This window comes from Papio anubis, chromosome 4, assembly GCF_008728515.1.
Source record: "Papio anubis isolate 15944 chromosome 4, Panubis1.0, whole genome shotgun sequence".
Classification (NCBI taxonomy): Eukaryota; Metazoa; Chordata; class Mammalia; order Primates; family Cercopithecidae; genus Papio; species Papio anubis.
In genome coordinates this window covers 41,199,126-41,223,622 of record NC_044979.1, presented here as the reverse complement: position 1 = coordinate 41,223,622, position 24,497 = coordinate 41,199,126, and the positions used below count along the sequence as shown (strand labels likewise).

The window sequence follows — 24,497 nt, the reverse complement described above, 5'->3', positions numbered from 1 at the left end:
ACTGGGACAGCTGGCAGATGCGGGAACAGAGCTGCATCACCCCTGTGGGCTATCTCAGGGTTGTCTGTAATCTAAGTACAATGTCTGTTGATTTTGGAATGAAGGCTTTTTGGGTAATTGTTTGCTTTTTCAATTACTTATAAAATAGTTTCCATCCTTACTCATTGATAGTAAGGTATTTTAGAAAACAAGCTGAATAGCAGCAATAGTGGCCTCGTAAGTTGAAAATTTACCCTGAAAAATCTACAGAGTAGCAAACAGAGTATCAAAAGGAGTTGACTGTGTCTATTTTTATAACTGTCACTTACAGATTATTCAGTAAAACTGCAATTCACTTTTATGATTTTTTTTCATGTTTCTCTGTCACAAGAGCAAACTCTTGCTCCATAATAACATTCCAGAGTACGGCAATAGCAAAAGTCAACATTTTGAATCCTTTACAAACTCTTAGACATTTTTTTTTTTTTAGTTTAACATGTTACAAAACAAAATTTCTTCTTTTTTCACAGCAGTTTGGGAAGTACATACTACTTATTAGCTCATTAGCATGAAGCTGGCAAGTTATTTTTCTTAAAGTTCTTTATATCTACAAACTGTTGATGTTTTTATTTATTTATTTTTAATGCTAGGTTGTAATGAAAATAATTAGAAAACTTTAGATTCCAGTAATTTTGAAGTCTTCTTGGTTTGGACAGGACTGAGCTAAAGTTTGTACATATTTTTTAAAATTTATTGAAAAATGGTTTCTAATGATAGTGTTAACAAGATTATATTGGGGACTGGACTCAGTGGCTCACACTTGTAATCCTAGCACTTTGGGAGCCCAAGGCAGGTGGATCACCTGAGATCAGGAGTTCAAGACCAGCCTGGCCAACATGTAGAAATCCTGTCTCCACTAAAATACAAAAATTAGCTGGGCATGGTGGCAGGCACTGTAATCCCAGCTACTCAGGAGGCCGAGGCAGGAGAATTGCTTGAACCTGGGAGGCGGAGGGTGCAGTGAGCCCACATCGCATCACTGCACTCTAGCCTGGGTAATAGAGCAAGATTCTGTCTCAAAAAAAAAAAAAAAAAAAGAAAGAAAGGAAAGAAAGAAGAGAAAGAAAGAAAAAAAAAAGAAAGAAAAGAAAAGAAAGATTATATTGGGAATATACATGTGTGAGTATGTGTGTGCATATATATACATATTTAAAGGATAAAGGATTCTACTGCCACAGATCACTGAATCAGATGATCTCTAGCAATTTCCTGTTTGTTTGTTTTTTGCCCATAGTGCTTATCTCTTTGAACAGTAATTTTCCACTTACTATTTTTCTCCCCTTTTGGACCATAATTTCCTTTAAGGCAGAGGCTCCTGTTACTCATCTTTGAATCTTGGGTCTGTCAGAGTACCTAGAATTTAATAAACTCTCATTAAGAGCCAGTTGAAGGAATACATGACTAAGCAGTCATTTACATCCGAAAGATCCCTAGGAGAATTCTTATCAGCACATATGATTGGTAACAATAACTTTGTACTTTTCAAAAACAATTACTAATCTATCTTGCTTTCCATTATCTCACCAAAGCCTATTACCATGTCTGGCAGAAAATAGGCACTTAATAAATTTCTTAAATGTTTACTGACTTCAATTTTAAGTTTTATTAACTATGTTGACTTTTCTGTAATGAAGATGATTCTAAAAAGCTTTTTACTATACTTCATAGTGAATGAAACAGTGAGATAGGAATATTGCAAAATATCCCCTGCATTGGTCAGTCTTAGTGTCATTCATTTTAAAAATTCTATTCTCTAAATATTGACAGTTATATATAAATTTATGTAATTATTTACTTCTAATAAAGAATTTCATCTGGGGAAAAACATACTTTGCTCCGCTCTTTGCCACAAGTGCAAAGTCTAAGACAGTCAAACAGCTTTCCTAGTATGGCCTTAGGAAATCAGTGTATGACTAGTGTGAATCTAGAGGGAGCGTACTGCATTCTGACCAAAATCTCCACCCTGTTACTATGGCCATCACTAACTTCACAGTATTGCAGTACTTCCTGCTAATTTAATTCCCAAGGCAACTTGTGAAGGAAAATTTTTACAAAGCTGTTGTCACACAAAGGTTGTGTTTCAGTTACCGAGCCCATGTCCTTGGAGTTGCCCAGGCTCCAATAATACTAATAATTATTGTACTTACCATGTGCCATACTCTGTGGGAGCCGCTTTCCACAAATTATCTCTGGTAATCCTCGTAACAACCCTTTGACATCAATATTATTATTTTCTCCATTTTTTTACATATGAGATAAATGAGACTTAAAATAATGCACCTGATATCATCAGCAAATGAGCCGAAGAGGACAGATTCAAAGCTGACTGTGTTTGACTCTAGAGCTCCAGTCTTTAGCCAGACCTTTTCTTGCTGGTTAATTTGACTGGGAAAAAAAAAAAAAAAAAAAACCTCAAATACTGCTGATTGATCTAAAGTACTATCATTTCTGTCAGTGTTAGGGAACTTTTAATTTTATAATTTGATTTTGTGGGAAATTTATAGCATCTTAAATACTCACGTGCAAAGTGATATGTCTTAGATAACATTTTACAACGGCAGAGCTTAAGCCAGTGCTCATTCATTCATCCTTAAGTTTTGATTCATTTATCATTCATCAAAACTCTGTTTTGTTTGGCCACCCACATTCTAGGAGCTCAGTACCTATTTGATAAATGAATGAATTGTTGAGGTTGACAGTTACCCAGGACTGGCATTAGGAACACAGAGCTGAAGAGCACATTTTTACCCTCAAGAAGCTTACAGTCTAACGAGGGAAACTTGCACAAATTCTACTATCACTAGGTACCTGGTTGAATGCCTTAAGAGATGATCAGGGATATTCAGAAGGATATGTCAGGCTTAGCAATGGCATCACTTGAGAGTATCAAGGTGTTTAGGGAACTACAAGATGTTTGGTGCCGCTGGGAATAAGAGTGAAGAGGGCTCCATTTGGATGCCTCATATACCAGGTGAAAGACCTTAGATTTTATTCCACCAGGAGGAGAACTACCATAGGATTTAAAACAGAAGTGATATGGTCAAACCTACATCTTTGGAAGATCCCTGGGGTGTTTGTATGGTGCACTCGCAATTTGACTAATTGAGATTTGTAGGATGATGCCTAAGAGATGATGATGACCCAGACTGGGGTCACTGTAATAGAGTTGGTAAGGAGGAAAATGATTTAAAAAGTAATTGGAAGAAGTCTAGGGATTGAGATAAAGATTTGAAAATTATTAGCTTTTAGGTGGTCCTCAATTCCCTGAAAATGACTGGGATCTCAGAGGAGAGTCTGGAGAGTTGGAAATGACAAAGACTAATATTCAAGGGGGCAGGAAGAGGGAGAGTTGTTCACACATGACAATAGGAAGAAATGGTCATAGAGTGTGTGGTTTCTCTTAAGCCAAGGAGTAGATGTTTTAAGAAAGAAAAATTCTTGTGGTGTGAAGCAGTAGAGACGACAGATGCACATTAATTTCTTGAGATTTCTAGATGACTAAATAGGCAGATGTTGAATGATAGCTAAAGGAGAACCTAGAAACAAGGGAGGGATTTTGTTTCTGTTTTTTAAAAAAAGATAGACCATAGCAGCTTAGCTTCATAGACTGAAACAATAAAAAACGTTGAAGGCACAAAGAAAGACACAGGTCCTCTAACTCCCTGCCCAATGCCCTTTATTCAAATTCTCAGCACTTGTATTTCTAAGTTTTATGTTTGAGTCTTCGGGGATACATCAGAGTAGTCCCCCTTGTCGAATAAATGTGCTTACATTTCCTACCATACCAGAAACTCTTCTCAAACTTTAATTAATTTCCACAAGGTGAGATTACTTTAATGAAAAACCAACCAAGGAAAGGAGTATCATGTGCAATATACTTTCAAATGTGTTTTGTTTGTTTCCTATCCAGCTTAAAAAAACAAGCTATTAGTCCTAACACAACTTTCATATTCTACCCCAATATCAAAGAGGCTTAAAATCTCCTGGTAAGATGATGGACACACAGTTAATTTTTTATGAACAAACACAGTGTTTTGGGCCATTTCTGATTTTAACTCTGAAATCAAAAGATTCTTTCTGAGGCCATTGTCTCATTCTCCATTACAGTCAGGTGGGAGCCCATCTTACCTCCTGATACTAAATTCTAGACTTCTCAAGGGCAGGAGACAATCATCTGTATATCTCTTTGGCCTTCATACACTCAGGAGTACTTGCCAAAAATAAACATTTAATGCACATTTATTCGAATAATCGATAAATCCAATACTTCAATAACTGTCATATTTTGATAGAATGGGTTTCTATATCTCATTTGCATTTTCAAACTTTACTTTTACTGTCTAGCTTAAAAAAAAGTCATTGACCCTAATACAGCCCTCATTTTCTACCCCAATATCTAAGAGGCTTTATATGTCCTAGTGTTATGCCACTATTTTAATGCCAGTATTTTTTACTTCATATTTTTATCTATTTGTTACAGTTAGTTTTTATGATTTCAAAAGATGAATAGCAATTTTCCATATGTAATTTTAAAAACCCCACAGTTGATTATTTTATGCTATCTTTTGTCCTCAATCATGACAGAGTAGAAGATGGGACATAGCACCAAGGATGATGTCATACCTCCATCCTTTATGCTGCATTCTATCTTCTGTCTACATAGGATGTCATACTAGAGGGCATACCTGCAGTATGCCTTCAGTATACAGTAATCCTCTGTATACGTATTATCTTTTCCAGCATGCATTCAGTTGTGTTGGAATAATTTAGGTACACCTTTATAAACCCTGAGCCTCACAAGAGCCATGTACCACGTATTGTTTCCTTACTACCTTTTGGGATACGTGGCACATAATAGGCACTCATTGAAAGTTTCCTAATGAATGAACTACAAAGATAAAACAAGTTATAGACTGATTCTTTAGACTTGTCAAGGTAATAAATAGACTTTTGCTCAATCAAATTCAAATGGTGGCACGTAGTGGGGGTAGAGGGATTGGTATGAAAAACATAAGCTTTCAGAACTCCCGTGTTTATTTTTAGAATGTCGACCGCTTGAGTGTTTTTAACTCTGTGGTATCTGAACTACCTTCTCTAACTGCAGGTTGGGCTCAGATCTGTGATAGAACAGTTTCCTGGGAAGCTTGACTTTGTCCTTGTGGATGGGGGCTGTGTCCTAAGCCATGGCCACAAGCAGTTGATGTGTTTGGCTAGATCTGTTCTCAGTAAGGCGAAGATCTTGCTGCTTGATGAACCCAGTGCTCATTTGGATCCAGTGTGAGTTTCAGAAGTTCTGTTACTTAATAGCGCAATAGGAACAGAATCATTATGCCTGCTTCATGGTAACACATATTTCTATTAGGCTATCATTCTGTAAGTGGGGGCCTCCCCCAGGAAATGAAATAATTGCCCAGTGGAAATGAGCATAAATGCTTATTTCCTTATCTAAGAGTCTTGTGTTTTCTTCTGAAGATAGTTTTTAGTTTCATACAAAGTCTTCCCCCTTGTCAATACATGATGAAACTTTTAAATACATGGGCATAATATGATCCTTATGATTTGCCTTTGTATCCCATTTACACCATAAGCATGTTTATAGCCCCAAATAAAGAAGTACTGGTGAATCTACATAATGAAAAATATACTCATTTATAAAAGTTTCTTCGAAATATTTGTCCTGTTTATTTGTGGATACTTAGAATCTACCCCATGGTTGAAAAGCTGATTGTGGCTAACTCTATATCAACATTATGTGAAAAGAACTTAAAGAAAGAAGTAATTTAAAGAGATAAATTAATAGAACAATAGACATAATTACTATTAGTAATAGTAAATACAGATAATTACTGTTCTGTGATATTATGTATAGTATTTTCTTTCTTTTCTAGAACATACCAGATAATTAGAAGAACTCTAAAACAAGCATTTGCTGACTGCACAGTAATCCTTTGTGAACACAGGATAGAAGCAATGCTGGAATGCCAACAATTTTTGGTGAGTCTTTATAACTTTACTTAAGATCTTGTTTCCCTTGTAATGCTTGATAACAATCTCAGGTGTGATAGTTCCTGCAAATTGTAACAATGTACAAGTTCTTTTCAAAAATATGTGTCATACAGCCATCCAGTTTTACTCAAAATAGCCGCACAAGTTTTTCACTTTGATCTGAGCCATGTGGTGAGGTTGAAATACAGTAAATCTAAAATGGCAGCATATTACTAAGTTATATTTATAAATAGGATATATATAATTTTTGAGCCCTTTATTTGGGGACCAAGCCATACAAAATACTGTACTGTTTAAGATTTTTAAAAAGGTCCTTATGATTCTTTCAATAACTAAATCTCCCATGGATGTGGTCTGGGACAGGCCTAGTTGTCTTGCAGTCTAATTTATGGTATTAATGACAAAGTTGAGAGGCACATTTCATTTTTCTAGCCATGATTTGGGTTCAGGTAGTACCTTTCTCAACCACCTTCTCACTGTTCTTAAAAAACTGTCACAGGGCCAGGCACAGTGGCTTACGTCTGTAATCACAACACTTTGGGAGGCTGAGGTAGGAGGATTACTTAAGGCCAGGAATTCAAGATCAGTCCAGGCAACATAGTGAGGCCCCATCTGTCTTTATTAAAACAAAATAAAACTGTCACAGATTCTTTCAAGTGATGTTTACAAATTCTCTATGGTTTAGTCACAAGGAAGTTCTGAGGATGATGTATCACGTCATTTCTGTTCAGGCTTTTGAGCCTCCTGGAAGTAAATGGTTTCCTTGCTGAAGGCTTGTTATTACCATGATTATCACTAAGCTTGAAGTAACAAATTAGGGGGACAGACTCACAACCTCTTGCCCTGCCATGGACAAGTTCAAGAATCTAAGTAAAGTCCTCTATTGTCTGATCTTGGATTTGCTCAACTTGAACAAGCCAAGGAGGTGTATTAAACTCAGGGACATCCTGACTAGTCTGGAATTCTTAAGCTTCAGATCACTGTTGAAGAAGTTCAACTCTTTATGGTGCTGTAGACTTACACTCATTTTTAAGGTAATATATAAGGGACCTAATATTTTGTTTTCAAAGCACCTTCAGTTCCACTAAACCTCCCTGAAGAATCTTCCAGCTGCTGAGTAGAAAATCATAGCTAATTTCACAGATGGTAGAACCTCCTTAGAGCAAAAGGACACAGCAGTTAAATGTGATATACCTGATTGTTCAAAATGCAAGGCTCTGGACATTGCATTCTTTGACTTTTATTTTCCTTTGAGCCTGTGCCAGTTTCTGTCCCTGCTGTAGTCTGACCTGCCTTCTGTCCCAGATCTCACTAACAGCCATTTCCCTAGGTCATAGAAGAGAACAAAGTGCGGCAGTATGATTCCATCCAGAAACTGCTAAATGAGAGGAGCCTCTTCCGGCAAGCCATTAGCCCCTCCGACAGGGTGAAGCTCTTTCCCCACCGGAACTCAAGCAAGTGCAAGTCTCAGCCCCAAATTGCTGCTCTGAAAGAGGAGACAGAAGAAGAGGTGCAAGATACAAGGCTTTAGAGAGCAGCCTAAATGTTGACATGAGACATTTGCTCATGGAATTGGAGCTCGTGGGACAGTCACCTCATGGAATTGGAGCTTGTAGAACAGTCACCTCTGCCTCAGAAAACAAAGATGAATTACCTTTTTTTTTTAAAAAAAGAAACATTTTGGTAAGAGGAATTGAGGACACTGATATGGGTCTGGATAAATAGCTTCCTGGCAATGGTCAAATTGTGTAAAAGGTACTTCAAATCCTTGAAGATTTACCACTTGTGTTTTGCAAGGCAGATTTTCCTGAAAACCCTTGCCATGTGTTAGTAATTGGAAAGACAGCTATAAATGTCAATCAGCCTAGTTGATCAACTTATTGTCTAGTGAAACTCATTAATTTGTAGTGTTGGAGAAGAACTGAAATCATACTTCTTAGGGTTATGATTAAATAATGATAACTGGAAACTTAGGCGGTTTATATAAGCTTGTATTCCTTTTTCTTTCTTCTCCCCATGATGTTTAGAAACACAACTATATTGTTTGCTAAGCATTCCAACTATCTCATTTCCAAGCAAGTATTAGAATACTGCAGGAACCACAAGACTGCACATCAAAATATGGCCCATTCAACATCTAGTGAGCAGTCAGGAAAGAGAACTTCCAGATCCTGGAAATCAGGGTTAGTATTGTCCAGGTCTACCAACAATCTCGATATTTCAGATAATCACAATACTTTCCTTACCTGGGAAAAGGGCTGTTACAGTCTTACACAGGGGACAGGATGGTTCCCTTGATGAAGAAGTTAATATGCCTTTTCGCAAACTCCAGAAAGTGACAAGCTCACAGACCTCTGAACTAGAGGTTGACTGGAAAAGTATGTTAGTGCAAATTGCCACAGGAAAGCCCTTCTTTCCACAGAAGCTCCAAGTAGAGGATGTGTGAGTAGATAGGCCATGGGCACTGTGGGTAGATACACATGAATTCCAAGCATTTAGGGTGATGGTGGTATGTTTTCAGGCTAGATGTATGTACTTCATGCTGCCTACACTAAGAGAGAATGAGACACACCCTGAAGAAGCACCAATCATGAATTAGTTTTATATGCTTCTGTTTTATAATTTTGTGAAGCAAAATTTTTTCTCTGCGAAATATTTATTTTAATAATGTTTCAAACATATGTAACAATGCTGTATTTTAAAAGAATAATTATGAATTATATTTGTATAAAATAATTTTTATATTTGAAATGTTGACTTTTTATGGCAATAGCTATTTTTATGATATATTATGTTAAAACTGGGACAGGGGAGAACCTAGGGTGATATTAACCAGGGGCCATGAATCACCTTTAGGTCTGGAGGGAAGCCTTGGGGCTGATGCAGTTGTTTCCCACAGCTGTGTGATTCCCAGCCCGCACACAGGTTCCCTCTTAGATGCAGTTCTGAAGAAGATGGTACCACCAGTCTGACTGTTCCCATGAAGGGTACACTGCCTTCCTAACTCCAACCTGACTCTTAAGAAGATTGCATTGTATTTATTACTGTAAGAAAATATCACTTGTCAATAAAATCCGTACATTTGTGTGAAACTTCATTGTTTTCAGATGCGTTCACTTGTCATGTTTCGTCAGTCTCTTACTCCAATCTCTAAGCTTCATGGAACATGAAACATGAATCTGTCTTTTAGATATAGCCTCTTTTGAGAATCTCACATGAATTAGAACACACATTTTTAGTTATCTTTTTAAACTATGGTAAAACATACATAACATAAAAATTTCCATTTTAACCATCTTAACATTCAGTTCAGTGTCATTATGTACATTCACATGGTTGTGCAAATGTCACCACCATCCTTCCACAGAACTTTTTTTTCTTGCAAAACTGAAACTCTTTACCCGTTAGTCAATATCCCCCCATTTATCTTTCCTCTAATGCCTGGCAACCACCATTTTTCTATCTGTCTCTGATTTTGACTACTGGAAGGACCTCATAGGAGTGGGATCATACAGTATTTGTATTTTTGTGCTTATTTCATCTAGCATAATGTCTTCAAGCCTCAACCATGTTGCAACATGGGTCAATTTTCTTCCTTCTTAAGGTTGAATAATATTCATTATACAGTGGTCCCTCCTTATCCTTAGGGGATATGTTCCAAGACCCCCAATGGATGCCTGAAATCACCAATAGCACTGAACCTGATTACTATGTTTTTTCCTATACATACATACATATGTATAACGTTTAATTTATAAATTAAGCACAGTAAGAGATCAACAATAATCATAAAATAGAACAATTATGACAATATATTATGACACGAGTGATACAAATGTGGTCTCTCTCTTTCTCAAAATATCTTATTGTACTGTGCCACAGGTAACTGAAACCACAGAAAGCAAAACCTTGGATGGGGGGACCACTCTATAAATATGTACCACATTTTTCCTCACCCATTCATCCATCACTGGCTACTTGGTTTGCTTCCACCTTTTGGATATAGTGAATAATGTTTCTATAAACATGGGTGTACAAATATTTCTTCATGTCCCTGCTTTCATGACTTAGGATATGTTTGAAGTTATTTTTATTTTAAAATGGAGGCTTATAGAACACAAAAGATTTATATTCTGCAAGTGTCCATCTGTTTCTTTCAAAGCTTTTTCAAAGAGTGTTAGCTGTCTCATAGCTCTTGATAACTTAAAAAACTTCATCAAGGAAAATACTATTTCTGTGTTGGCACCTGCATGGATTTTTCTTTGTCCAAATCCCTCTTTTAAATTGATGAGGCTTCTTTAGTTCCTTTTTTGCTTCCCTGTTGAGCTTCTTCATGAAATGTGCAGTTGCTAGCATGTGGTGGACGAACTGCAGATCCCTACTGAATGCCAGGCCCTCCGGCCCTGTGTTCTCTTTCTTGGAGAGGTTTGTTTCCACACGTAACCCCAAGAGGGCAGTCTCAGAGCATGTTCTAGTTTAGTTCTTTTTTAAAAATTACTGAACTTTATGTTTTTTAGGGCAGTTTTAGGTTCCCATCAAAAGTGAACAAAAAGTATGGAGAGTTCACATATAACTCCTCCATACATGATAGCCTCCCCCACTCCACATCCCACACTAAAGTGGTACATTTGTTACAACTGTGAAAGAAAATGGAATTTCAAGACCCCAAGCTCACTATGCCAAAGGGAAAGTTAAGCTTCAGAGCTGAATTACTCAATATTCCCTTCCTTTTGTTCCCTAACAGTAGCTGTAACTTCACAATCCTGTGTGATAGCCTCATCCATACACCAGGTTTCCACAATGATAGAAGACTACATATCTCCTGAAATGGCCTCCCTTACAATTGCTCCCAAGAAAAATCCTTGTGAGCCCCTATCTTTTAGGATACATATCGCTCCTATAAAATATCCCTAAAACTGAGTTATGCTGAATTTCACCCCGACAATGTCAATTACCAGCTTGTCTTCATAGGCACAGGACAAGGGCAAGACTAGAAATCATCCCGCTGTCTACCTTGCAATGAACGCATAATTGACTTTTCCTCTACTCCCTATTTTTACCTATAAAATTTGGATTTACTGAACACTCACCAGAGCCTCACCTGAATGGAACCATTTGCCTCACTGCCTACCCTCCCTCCTCCTCCTTCTGCATGTTTGCACTTTACTCTTTAAATATTAAAGTTCCCAAACCCTCTTTGGAAAAGCACAGGTCGCAGATGCTCCTCTGGCTTGTGTTCTTCCTGGGTGCATCTGCAAACTTTGGCTAAACAACTCTCTATCGATTGAGACACCTGCCTCAGTCACTTTTTTCTTAACGCAACCAATGAACCTACATTGACACATTATTAGTGCCCAAACACAATAGTTTACATTAGGGTTCATTATTGGTATTTTATATTTGATGGGTTTGGACAAATGTGTAATGACATGTTAACTGCCATTACAGTATCTTACAGGGTAGTTTCACTGCCCGAAAAATACTTTGTGCTCTGCGTATTCATTCCTCTTTCTCCCCTAACTTTTGGCAACCACTGACCTTTTTATTGTCTCCATAGTTTTGCCTTTACCAGAATGTCATCTACTTAGAATTATGCAGTATGTGGCCTTTTCAGATTGGCTTCTTTCACTTGGTAATATGCATTTAAGATTCCTCCGTCTCTTGTCATGGCTTGATAGCTCATTTCTTTTTAGTGCTGAATTATATTCTATTGTCAGATGTACCACAGTTTATTCATTGACCTACTAAAGGACATCTTGGTTGCTTCAACGGTTTGGCAATTTTCAATAAAGCTGCTAAAACATCGCTGTGTGTGTGTTTTTGTGTAAATGTAAGTTTTTAACTTCTTTGGGTAAGTACCAAGGAGTTTAATTGTTGGATCATATGGTAAAAGATGTTTAGTTTTGTAAGAAACTGCCAAACTGTCTTCAAAGTGGCTATAACATTTACAGTCCCACCAGTAATGAATGGGAGTTCTGGTTTCTCCTTATCGTTGCCAGCATTTGGTGTTGTCAGTGTTTTAGAATTTGGCCATTCTAATAATTTTGTGGTGGTATCTCATTGTTATTTCAATTTGCATTTCCCTGATGACATGATGTGGAGTATGTTATCATATGCTTATTTGCCAGCTGTATATCTTCTTTGGCAAGGTATCTATTAAGGTCTTTGGCCCGTGTTTTGATCAGGTTGTGTCTTATTGTTGAGTTCCTTTATTGGATTTCCTTTGTTAGCATGGTATAACTTTATCCATCCCTTTATTAATCTACCTGGGGCTTTAAATTTAACTAGATTTCTTACAGACATCATATATGTCTTGCTCTTTGATTCACTCTTACAATCTTTGTTTTTTAGCCCTTGATGTTTAAAATGATTATTGACATAATTGGATTAATATCTACCATATTTATTACTGTTTTCTGTTTGTTTCCTTTTTTCTTTATTCCTATTTTTACTTTCCCCATTTTTTTGCCTTTTTAACTTTTGTTGAGCATTTTACAGGATTCTATTTTCTCACCTTCTTAACACAGCAATTCTTTTTTTAACCTTTTTTAGTGGTTGCCCTCTACAGTTGGCAATAAACATTTACAAGTGATTCATGTGCCTTTAAATAACAATATTCCATTTCATATCAGTGCAAGTACCTTAAATTACAAATTTCTAGCTTCTGTCCCTTTTACCATTGCTGGTGTTCATTTCATTTATATATTAGCTTTTATATATCCTGATACTTGACTTTTCCTCATATCAAATTTTCTTTCCTCTTTTGCATTTAAAAAAATAAAATAAACTATTTTAGTCACATACTTTCTATTTGTTTTTTTGTTTGTTTGTTTTCTGTATTGAAGTCTTGATTTGGGGGCTTTACTTGTCCCTGTCTATGCCCACTCCTATCTGACACACACTTTCTTAATTTATCTCCTAGTTGTTTCACTTTGTTTATCTTCATTATGAGGAAAAAAAGCCAAAACCTGAAATGAATACGCTTCCTTCCAGTAACCTGGGACCTTCCATGGTTGGGAAATTGTTACCTATTCGAGTGAAAGGCTAATAAAACCCCCAAAGTAAATATTTTAGTAATTCACTAAAGAAAGAACCTCAAATACTATGTGGAAGACAATTTAAAATGAGGTTTAAAGAGCTCAATGTAAAAACCTGTTTGACCTGTTAAAACAGGTGTGGACAATCACAATTCCCTATTTAAAAATACAGTGAAAAAACCTACAAATGCAAGACAAATACATTGGAGCATGAGAACTCCAAATGGTTAGGTTAGGAATTAGAAGCTGTTCCCAGTGTGCAGAGCTAAGAGACCCTAGTCATTGTCAGTTGACAGGGAACAGGGACTCAATACCTGTGTACTTTCTCAGAGAAGGAAGAAGTCTTGGCAAAATTTTGGGTTTATCCTTAATTCCATATTGTGGGAATACTCAATTGCTCTTTAATAACTCAGTATTGATAGGGACAGGGGGCAGAGAAATTCTAGGCAGAAAAGGGCGAGTCCCTGGCAAAACCCCGCCCTCAATCTGCAAAACCTGAAACTGCAGCTGAAAGTGAGAACTTCCATCCCTGTTTTCCCACTCGAATGTTGCCTTTTTCTAAACTCCCCACGGCCTGCCCCAACCCATCCTGTGCCTATGAAAACCCCTGACTCAGTTGGTAGATGGGACTATAACTGGACATTGGAGAGAAGTGGCTTGACCTCAGAGCGACAGCTTGACAGCATACTTTGGAGAAGAATCTGACAGAAGGCAAGACTTCAGGGGAAGATTACCTATATGCGCTGTCGCCTGTTCAGCTCCCTTTCCCACCGAAAGCCACTTTCATCACCAATAAAATCCCCTGCATTTACCATCCTTCAATTCGTTCATGTGACCTCATTTTTCCTGGACGCCACACAAGAGCTTGGAGGCCACGAGTATGAATACAAAAGGCTGTCACACTGGCTCTTTGCCCTTGCTGGTGGAGGGCAGCCGCCTCACATGAAAAGGCAAAGAGCTCACTGAGCTGTTAACACTTAAGCCGTCCGCAGACGGCAGAGCTAAAAGAGCACTGTAACACACCGTCTGGCCTCCAGGCTCGCAGGCACTCCTGCTTGGATGCTGCCGCAGGGCCCCGCACAGTCTGCCGCTGCCCACACCTGAAAGCGGTTGTCTGGTTCCTGCGCTCGCTTGTTCTGGTTCTGTACTCATTCATTCGCACGCTCCCTCCCACAAGGGGTAGACAGGGAGGGCTGGGTAAATGAGGCACCCCTGTCTCATATCCCATGAAGGCGTCGGGGAAATATCCTGCTTCAGTTTCTCTAGTTGTAAAATGGTTAAGTACATTATGAAAGGTGGTCAACAACTTTTAAGTGAATATGCTAATGCTGGGTTTAATTCTAAAAAAGTTACTTGGATCAAAAGTTATGATTCATTCAGTTCCAATACATCTTCTTTTCATTGAAGTACAGAATCTGTCCACAAAGTACAATTTTATCTTCAAAAACTGCCACCTTGTGGAGATTTGGTTCTATTGTTAAGTCAGCCAATTTCCCGAAAGAACACATGCCAACAACAGAAATGAGTACAGAGCCTCACATACTAATGTAAGTGAATCTCAAAGACATTTTATCTGTAAGCCACATTTGGAATAGTAGAAATGAAGCCTGAATAGTTTTGGGGTACAAATTGCTCTTTAACTATGTTCTTCGCATTCACCTTTGTCACTGATGGAATAATAGAAGGAGCAATCTTTATCAGCAATGATGTGCTGATAAATGAAACCAAAACTGAATTGATGAATATTGACACAAACACTCATACAAGAAATTTAAAAATCTACCTTGTAATTAATCCTTATGAAATTTAAGTCATAATTTACCAAAAATTGTAAAGAAATAAACTTTCTATGTTTTATTAAAAGAAAGGATCAATGCATTTGGCCACAATTGACTGGCCATAATTTTTTGTCAATATTCTGTAAGCTAATTAAAAATAAGACTAATTTAAATATAATGATCTCTCTTGTGCTTTGCCTTTTCAGTGGCAGCAGGTACCATGGGCTTATTCATATTCTAAAAGAGAAGTTGTGTGAGCAAATTTGTCATCATAGGCAATCCTCTTGTAAGGAAAAAATTATGATTTTTATTTTCTCTTATCTCCCAATTGGATCAGATACTCCAGTGTCCTTGGGGAGCCAAACCAGGAACCAGTGCGTCCTTGCACAAACACAGCTTCCTTCCTGCTTGGAGCTCACACCACGCATTTGCATTTGAACCAAGCAATGTTGACAAGCTATTGAGCCACAGAAGTCAAACATTCCAAGTGAGCCTGAGACGACCATTACATTCTTTTACATTTTCTGGTCAATTAAAACTTTAATTGTTTAAAATTTCCAATAGATACAAAGATAGACATAGAGTATAATAAACGTCACACCCCTGTCACTGAACTTCAATAGTTATCAGCTCACAGTCAATCGTATGTCATCTATGCTCCCTCATACTTCCCTCCTATATTATTTTGAGCAAATCCAAACAGCATATAACTTTAGCCCTCTGTCTCTAAAAGACACGGCTTTCTCCATCATTCTTTTTCTTTTGAAACTGATCCATATTACCATTACCATAACTAGAAAAACAGTCATCTTTAATATCCTCAAATATTCACTCCATGTATAAATGTCATTGTCAATTTTTTCCCAAACATGAGGTAATCCTCATGTTGCAGATTAATATGGCACTATGAAAATCACCATGCAAGAGAATTTAAATAATTAATGGGAAAAATTGTTCCATGACCTTTAAAAATATTAAAAATTTAAAACTCTCTTACTGTTGGTTATAAATAATAGCGACACAAAAATAGTGAAACATTGAGTAAGTAATTTAAAACATTAGAAACATTGAGAATTAAAATGTTTCTTTTAAAGTACTTATCAAGAGTAGTTTGAGCAATACTTGGTTTCTTTTGGTTATGTAACTTGCAATATGAAGAAAGCATCTTTTCTATGCCTGGGCAAGTTGTCATACTCCTTTCTAATTTTGGACCAGCTTCTAACATTGTATCCTTTGTGACTTCAATGTTTGTGACTTCAAAATATCTCCAAGAGTTTGTTTAAGGTAATGATTTTTGCTGATGTCACCTCCTCTGGGGCATCTGGCAGGCATTCTTGCTAGGCCATCCCAAAGAAGAGGGTGGAAGGGCCCATAGAGAGCAAGAGAGAAAGGGGGGAACCTTTTAGAGGTGATTAGGCTATGAGGGCTCTGCTTTCATGAATGGATTAATGCCATTATGGCAGTGAGTTCAGTATATAAGGACGAGTTTGGTCCCCTTCTCTCTCTTTCTTGCTCTCTTTTCACCCTTTTGCCTTCTGCCATGGGATAACACAGCAAGAAAACGCTCACCAGATGCTGGCCCCTTGATATTGGACTTCCCAGCCTCCAGAGCTGTAAGCCAATAAATGTGTGTTCATTATAAATTACCCCAGCTGTGACATTCTGTTGTGGCAGTACAAAATAGATCAAGACAAAGGGGGATTGCAGGCAGGAAGGGAGCCCCTGACCTCTTAGTTTCACTCATCTGGAATTTAGCCACCACAACACAGAGCTGGGACTTGAGGGGATAAGAAATGCCATTGACCTGCACTTCCCGGGGTGATAGTACAGTTCTGGGCTGTAAACTCAAGGGAGAGGGAATGCTGTCATCTTGGCCACATCAGCCTGGAGCAGAGCTTCTATCACACCAAATTGGGGGAGGGAAGAGGGAGCAGTTTGTGGCAGCAGTGCCATAAACTTTTGTTCTTACTGAGATTAGCATATTTTCTGGAATAAATGCTGCTTCTTTTGCTGTATGTGCTTAGGGCCATTTTCAGAGACTTTCAATGATTAATAATTGTTACCAGTAATGGTTATTTTGATGGGTAGTTGGTCCACAGAGCTCCTCACCTCGCTCTTCTAGAAATTGTCTTTTAGTTTAGTATTAATTCCTCAATTTTTCAGTTTTTTTTGAACTTTTACCTCCAGGATGACTCTTTGAAACAACTCTTATTTAAATTATTGACTGAAACTTTTATGTATAATTCTCATTTTGTTCTTCACACAATCTCTGTGAAGGAGGTTCTAAGAACTAAGAGGATTAGAGAGGGTAAGGATATTTCCAGAAATTACCCAGCTCTCCCAGATTTGGAACCTTTAGAAAGTTTATATACTTACTGGAAAACTTAGCTCATTTTTAATCAGAGGGAAGTCATTTTACAGTGCCCCACACAGGGAGTCAGATAACTACTTCCTAGTTACGTTTTCCTCTCTAGAGACTCAACCAGCCCTGCTGTACTTTCCCATGGGGTCTGAAACTGCAGAAATCTACTGAGAAAAGCAGAATGTTCACAGCAGGATAAAACTCATGTTTTCTAGCACTACTAAGATTCAGGCTTATGCCTCTGTATTTGATTTTTTAAGTCTTGCTAATGTCAAAGTAATTCTATCTCACACATCCCAAAGTCTGTAAAGGTGTAATAACAAGGGGTAAGATTGTCTTAAATCTGCAGTTTATTAATCTGTTTAGTGGGCTACCCTGGGTTACTGCAGGACCTCTCAAGGTCTCTAGTATGCAAAGGTGCATTTGACTCTGTAAGAGTGGAATATCACATGTAGTGTATCTCAATTGATTTGGCTACATAACCCTATTTTTTTTGCCATTTATATCCTGTGTTTTGGGGAAGGTTGGCCTAGAACATTTATTCTAAAAGGAAAGGGCATGGGAAATTCTTACCTTTGGCAGTGTAGGGGAGGAAAAATTGCTAATTCTTACCCATTTAGTTTATTTTGCTAGTTTACAAATTAAATTGAGATAAGACAGATTAATAGGAGAAAATCAACTTTAATTATGTGTGTATATATGGGAGTCCCACAAAAATGTAAGACTCAAGGAAGCAGCCAGGTGATTGAGACCTATATATTATCCTGAGCTACAGAAAGGGATAAGGGTTTGGGGCTTTTGGGGGGTTGTGGAGGCAAATTTTGGGAAGGCGAGGAGAGGAAATGTATGATCAATAAAGGTTGGCTTGTTGCGCAGATAAAAGTATCTCAGGTGATAAAGATGTTTCCAAAGAGTAACTCCCTTCATGGTACATATATTTTACTCATGATCATTTCCTTTATAGATATAAATTTCCTTTACAAAAGAGAGCATTTATATTTTATTTTATGTAGTAGAGAAGTCGGTAAAGAGCTTTTCCTGTATTGGCTGGTTCTCAGTTTCTTTTAGCTCAAAATGATCAATATGCCGAAGTGGCATGTTCTGAAATGACATGTTCTGAATCCTTTCAGCTGGAATATATTTGTATATCAACAGGATTTCCATCTGTCAGCCCTTAGGGTCTGCTTATGGAAGATATAAGCACCTGGATGATCATGACGAAAATCTGGAGATTTTCAGAAAACACCGGTGCAAGGCTCCACCCAAAATCAATTAAAGAAGAATCATGGAAGATGGGGTTAGGTCACTGAGGGCTTGAAAGGCTTCCCAGGTGATTCTAATATGCAACCAGTTGAGAAGCATGGATTTTTATATTGGGCTTTTCAGGCTGACCGAAAGAACTGCGATGCTCAGGCAGCCAGGGGAGCCTGGCAGGAGTTTGACCGGGGAGACTGAAGCTTGTCAACAGGGACAAGAACAGTAAGCTGGTGCCTGGCACCTGAGGGTACTTCAGAGGTGCTCATTAAAAAAGAGGAGATGACATCAGGCGAGAATTCTTAACCAGACATTCAACAAATTGAGGGTCGTCTATGTGTCCTAGGTGCTAGGAACTTGGCAGCAAACAAGGCAAAGTTCTCAGTGTCATGGAGCTTACATTCTAGTGGATGAGGACAAAAGTAAGTAAATGTTAAAAATATATAGCAGATGGTAACTAAAGAGAAAAATCAGAGAATTAGATTATTTGCTGTAGCATCGTCAAAAAGTCATTAGTATGGTGGCAATTGAGCAGAAACACGAAGGAAGTGAGGAAGTCAGCTGTGTCGGTGTCTTGAACAGTTTTTGAAGCAAAGGGAAGAGCAAATGTAAAGGCAGAATCATGGTTGGGATGTTGGAGGAGCAGCAAGGAAGTGCTGTGAATCCTGGGGAAAAAGAGGGTTAGATGATATGGGCCTCTGTAAGGGCACTGGCTTTTACTTTAAGTCATAAGGGAAACCTTTGGAGTTTTTGAGTGAAGAGTGATGTGATTGGAGTTACATTATAGCAGGGTGACTCTGATGCTGTGTTGAGACCAGAATGAAAGGTATGGAGCATGGAAGCAGGGAGACCAGTTAGGAGTCTATTGCAATAGTCCTGGTGAGAGACCACAGCAGATTGGACTAAGGTGGCAACTAAGGTATATCGGAGAGGTGGTCAGATTCTGCATTTATCTTGAGAACAGAAGCATCCAAATTTGCTGATGAATTGTATATAGTGTAGGAAAGAAGGAGAAGACTCAAGGATGATGTGAAAGATTTCGGTCTGAGGAGTTGTAAGGATGAAATTATTTATTGAGACTGAGAAGAATGAAGGAGAAGTTGGTGGTATGGGAAGGATTTAGGGCATTTTAGACATTAAGTTTGAGACATCTTGGTGGAATGACAAGCAAGGCAGTTGAATCTGAGTCTGAAGTTCAGGAAAAAGATTCAGAGTGGAGACAGAATTATAAAAGTTATCAAAATGAAGACTGTATTAACACAGTGAGTGTGAACTAGATTCTTATTACTTGCACCATCTACATCACCTGGGAGCTTGTTAGAACTGCAGCCTCTCAGACCCTACCTCGGAACTGCTGACTCAGTATCAGGATAGTGTCATGATCCCAGGTGATCTGTAGGTACTTCAGAGTTTGAGGATTCCTAGATTAGATTAGCTAGGGTATGAATGAATGTAGAAGAGAAAGACTGAGAACCTGAGACAATCTATCTTTGGATGCCTTGGAAAAGTAGATGGAGACTGAGATGATGTAGGGAAGGGGAATTTAGAGAGAATAGTGTTCAAATCCAAGTTAAGAATGTGTTTCAAGAAGGAGAGAGTTAAACGCGTAGGTCAATTAAGATAAGGAATGCTAATTTACCACTGGATATAGCAATATTAATGTCATTAATTACTTCTATAACAGCGTTTTAATAGGATTCAAGATATTGGGAAGAGAAATATTAGAGACTGAGGATAGACCTTCATGAGTTTTTTCTAAAGGAAAGGAGAGAAAGGGAGAACTGCATGGGAAACTCAAGACAGGTGAAGGTTCTGGGCATGGTGGCTCATGTCTATAATACTAGCACTTTGGGAGGCTTGGGAGAATTGCTTGAACCCAGGAGTTTGAGACCCCGTGGCTACAAACTTTAAAAAAAAATTAGCCAGGCATGGTGGCATGTGCCTGTGGTCCCAGCTACTTAGGAGGCTGAGGTGGGAGGATTGCTTAAGCCCAGGTGGTTGAGGTTGCAGCAAGCTCTGATTATGACACTGCACTCCACCCTGAGCAATGGAGTGAGACCCCAACTCAAAACACAAAAAAGGCGAGAGAAATAACATTCTACTGGTATAGGGATATATAGATAACAAATTAAGGGGTGGGGCATTTGGCAGAGGTGGGGGTATGTGGAGGTCAAAGCAACTCTGTCTTGGAGGCTAATTCACCATTTTGACTTCTGATTAACCCCTCTTCCGAGAATGCCTCTAAGATTTCTCTTTTATCTACTGTTCCTTGTGTAAGAGCATGCACTTACCATAAATCCTGCCTTTAACCAATTGTTCTATACATTCCTTCTGAAGCACATATATACCTTTTCCCTATGGTCTATAAACCTGGGATATGGAAAGTAAGGGTGTGGAGATCCAGCATCTTGTCTCACTGCCACTGAGATACAGACATGGCTTCTGTTTGTAAGTCTCTATTAAATGTTTCTTTCCAAGAAACTGGATACATCAGCCTCTTTCTTCAGCTTCAGCTTCTAAGTTTGGGAGTAGGGTTGGGTATACCTGCCCACAGCAGAACAGGGGAGAATTGAGAGTTGTTCCAGGATACCCTGAATAGTTGAGAGGGAAGGAACCCTAGGAACAGGGGATCACCTTTAGTGAGGAGGATGGAAAGTCACTCTTAGAAGTGGGAGAAAAGGTAGCTTGGTAGATGTGGGGATAGACAATTGTAAGTTTTCTTTCAATTGACTCAGTTGTTATCAATGTGAAGAGAGGAATATTCATCAATTAAAAATGAGGGGAAAGAAGATACTGGGGATATAAGGAGAATAACATATGAACTGTCACTTAAGACAGTTTCCCCCAACATTTTAAAGTCATGGCACACATTAAAAAATGAGAATATTTGAGTGGCAACTAGGAGGGGATTTGGAGCCCTGGCCAAGTTTACTGGGGCAAGAGGCAAATGGCTCAGGGGTTCTGGTTGCCATTTGCCCAGATAGCTAAAGAAAGTAATATCTTCTGGCATCCTGATTCTGTTTGACACATGAATTGGGGAGCTCTGAAAGAAGAGATGGGAATGAATGATGCATAGACAGGCAGAAAGGTAGTCAGGTAGCAGGAAATACCTTATGTGCAGTGAAATTCATGAATTTGAAGAGGAACTGGTGAGGATGGTTGTATTTTTTAACCACTTCAGCTACATAGGTGTAGTCATGCAATAGGGCGAGAACTGGATTTAACTAAGTTTGGGGTTATGCCTAGCAAGTACAACAGAAAGAGATGGGATGAGGGAGTTGAGGAGAGATGCCAAGTGTAGACTAACTATGATCATGTAATATAAATCAGGTGAGAAGAGATATTAGGACATGGAATAGGAGGAGAATATTGAAAAGGTAGTTTGATGGGTTCTGAATTTTGTGGGGTCTTGGTGTTTTTGGAGATACAAGAGGGAAGGAGATGACTGGAGACTAGAATGCTTGCAATTGATCATGGATGAGATGCAGGTGATGGTAATGACGAAGGGTGTTATATGGGAGTAAGAAGCAGAGGCACCATGGAGGAAAAGAGGCTGTTGGACTGAGAGGTGATGGTATTGGAGGAATTATTTACATTGATATTAAAATCTCTATCAATGATAACAGGGGAGGGTGACAGTGAATCTGGAGGTAAAATTCAATTCATTTGATTCATTCAACAAAGGAAGCAAATTAGTAGCAAATTTTGTAGCATAACCCCAACAAATCGACATGACTATCCAAAGAAGGGCCAGTGTAGTCTGGTAGTAGAGTCTGAGGTCAGAACTTCAAAAAAAGGGCATTTGTTGGGGAGGGAGATACAATGTGTACAAGTGACAATAAGGAGCAAGGAGGCTGTCATCCTCTACCTCCATGTCTGGTTATCAAAGATGTTGGGGGAGGAAAGCAGCCTGCTTGAGAAGGCCTCTGGAAAAACAGTGTCCCCAAAGGGAGGCAGGTTTTCATTTGGACCATGTGGTGAAAGAAAACATTCACCAACTGTTTAAAGATGCAGGAAGTTTTGCTGAGAAGATTGTGACTCTGGAGGGCACAAGGAGATAGTTTGGGGAAATTGGGAAGGTTTGAGAGATGAGAGACCATTGTGGTATGTGTGAGGTACTAAGGAGATGAGAGCTCAAGTGCCAAGGTCTGGCTTGAAGAGGCAGGCTTCTTGTTATGAAAACTGCTGCTTTATGGATACCGGAGAGCAAACAACTCCAGATAGCTTCAGTGTTTTCTACCCAAGCAACTGCAGGTTATCTAACATCACTTTTCAGAGATCATATTTCTTCTGAAGACAGAAAACAATTTCCCCATAATCCAGCTGAGAAAATTGCTTGGCCTTCCCTCAACCCTTTCTTGAAACTTTCGTAAAATTGATTCCAGAAATGAGAAATGAAAGAGAATCTTGTTCTTGTTTGTTGTGTTTTGAGACGGAGTCTAGCTCTGTTGCCCAGGCTGGTGTGCAGTAGTGTGATCTCGTCTCACTCACTGCAACCTTCGCCTCCTGGGTTCAAGCAATTCTCCTGCTTCAGCCTCCCAAGTAGCTAGGATTACAGGCACCCACCACCACATCCAGCTAATTTTGTAATTTTAGTAGAGATGGGGTTTAGCTGTGTTGGCCAGGCTGGTCTTGAACTCCTGAACTCATGATCCGCCCGCCTCGGCCTCCCAAAGTGCTGGGATTACAAGCATGAGCCACCATGCCTGGTCAAGAATCTTGTCTTAATCCCCTGTCTTAAGATAATTTATCCTGAAAAAATGATTATCCATTTTCTTCAAGGCTCTCTCCATAAAGCCTCTTTATGGAATCTCCTTTCTGATTTGAACATTGATCCAAATCATAAACAATCCTCATTCCCTCTTAATGTTATGTATCATGGATGTGAGACTGGGTGTATTCTGGTGTATATGTAGGGGAACAGTGGTGCCCTGAATGCCCTTTAGACCTGATCTTTATGAATCGCTATGATACTTATATTTCCTATGACCTGTGTGATTTTGGTTGTTACTTATCTTGACGAATATTCTTTTCGAAAATATTGTGCGCTGAAGGACACCTAGAAAATTCCAGGAGTCTGTCTAGGTTCTAATTGATATGCAGTTTCCTACCTTCATAGCCTTTTATTGGGCAATCTTTGTTGACACTTGTTTTCCAAGTTACTGCATGACTCATTTCAGAGTTCAGTTACCCAGAAACCACCTACTTCTATGCCCACAATAAGAAGCAAACAAGAGGTTTTTGCAATAAAGACAATCAGTATCTAGGATAAGAGCTGGCATGTGGGCTGGTCCCATCTTTGCTGTGAAGCTACAGGGAGGAGGTAGGGAGGGGTGAGTCTGGCTTTCTCACAGTTTGTTGAGTAACCCCAGCGGGACATCCCGCCTCACATCCTGGCAGTTGAATTAGCTGGGCTCTTCAAGGCCACAAGAAGGAATCCTATACCCATCACCTGCAATGATAGGAGTTTATTGTTCGAATAGTAGGTAGGAGGGGAAGGATGGGAAACTTCCTCATCAGCTGCTCAATTCCCCCTGGTCCCAGGGTTTCAGAACTAGAATAACGCACAACAGACTTCTTACCTCCAATCAAAGGGCAGGCAGGTAATTTGTCTTCTTTTTGTTCCCCTCACACAATGTAGAGCACACAATCGGGTCGGCTTTTGATCTCTCGCTATAATGCTCTGCAACTGGATGTGGTTACCAAGTTGCCTCTGTGACGGTCAGCTTTTCCAGCATTAGGAGTTTTAACTGAGGCTTCAGGGATGCATAACCCCCCTGGGATTTTGTGCCAGAATGAGGGTCTGTCTATGTGTGCATTTTCTTGCAAAGCATATGATCCTGTTTCTAAAGGCGCCTCAATCTTTGCTTCAATTCACTGTGGCTAGTTGAACAGATTTACGTTTTACTCATGGCTCGTGACAATGCAGGCAGGGATGAGCCCATCTGAATCACCATCCTCAAAAAGAATCCATATGCTGGCAGCAACTGACTCCTCCTGCAGCTGGTCATGTATCAGAAT

The 24,497-nt window shown here is 38.9% G+C and overlaps 1 protein-coding gene across 4 annotated transcripts in view; it reads left to right on the top strand.

Moving 5' to 3' along the window:
* CFTR (CF transmembrane conductance regulator) overlaps window positions 1–9,137 on the top strand; it is a 185,301-nt gene extending 176,164 nt beyond the window's left edge. For 3 of the 4 annotated variants that reach the window (XM_021935087.2, XM_031664846.1, XM_031664845.1), the window contains 3 exons: window positions 5,144–5,316; window positions 5,928–6,033; window positions 7,376–9,137. In XM_021935087.2, the coding sequence (XP_021790779.1) occupies window positions 5,144–5,316; window positions 5,928–6,033; window positions 7,376–7,576 (480 nt within the window). In that variant the 3' untranslated portion in view covers window positions 7,577–9,137. 4 annotated transcript variants of the gene reach the window in all.
* Window positions 9,138–24,497: the final 15,360 nt, after the last annotated feature.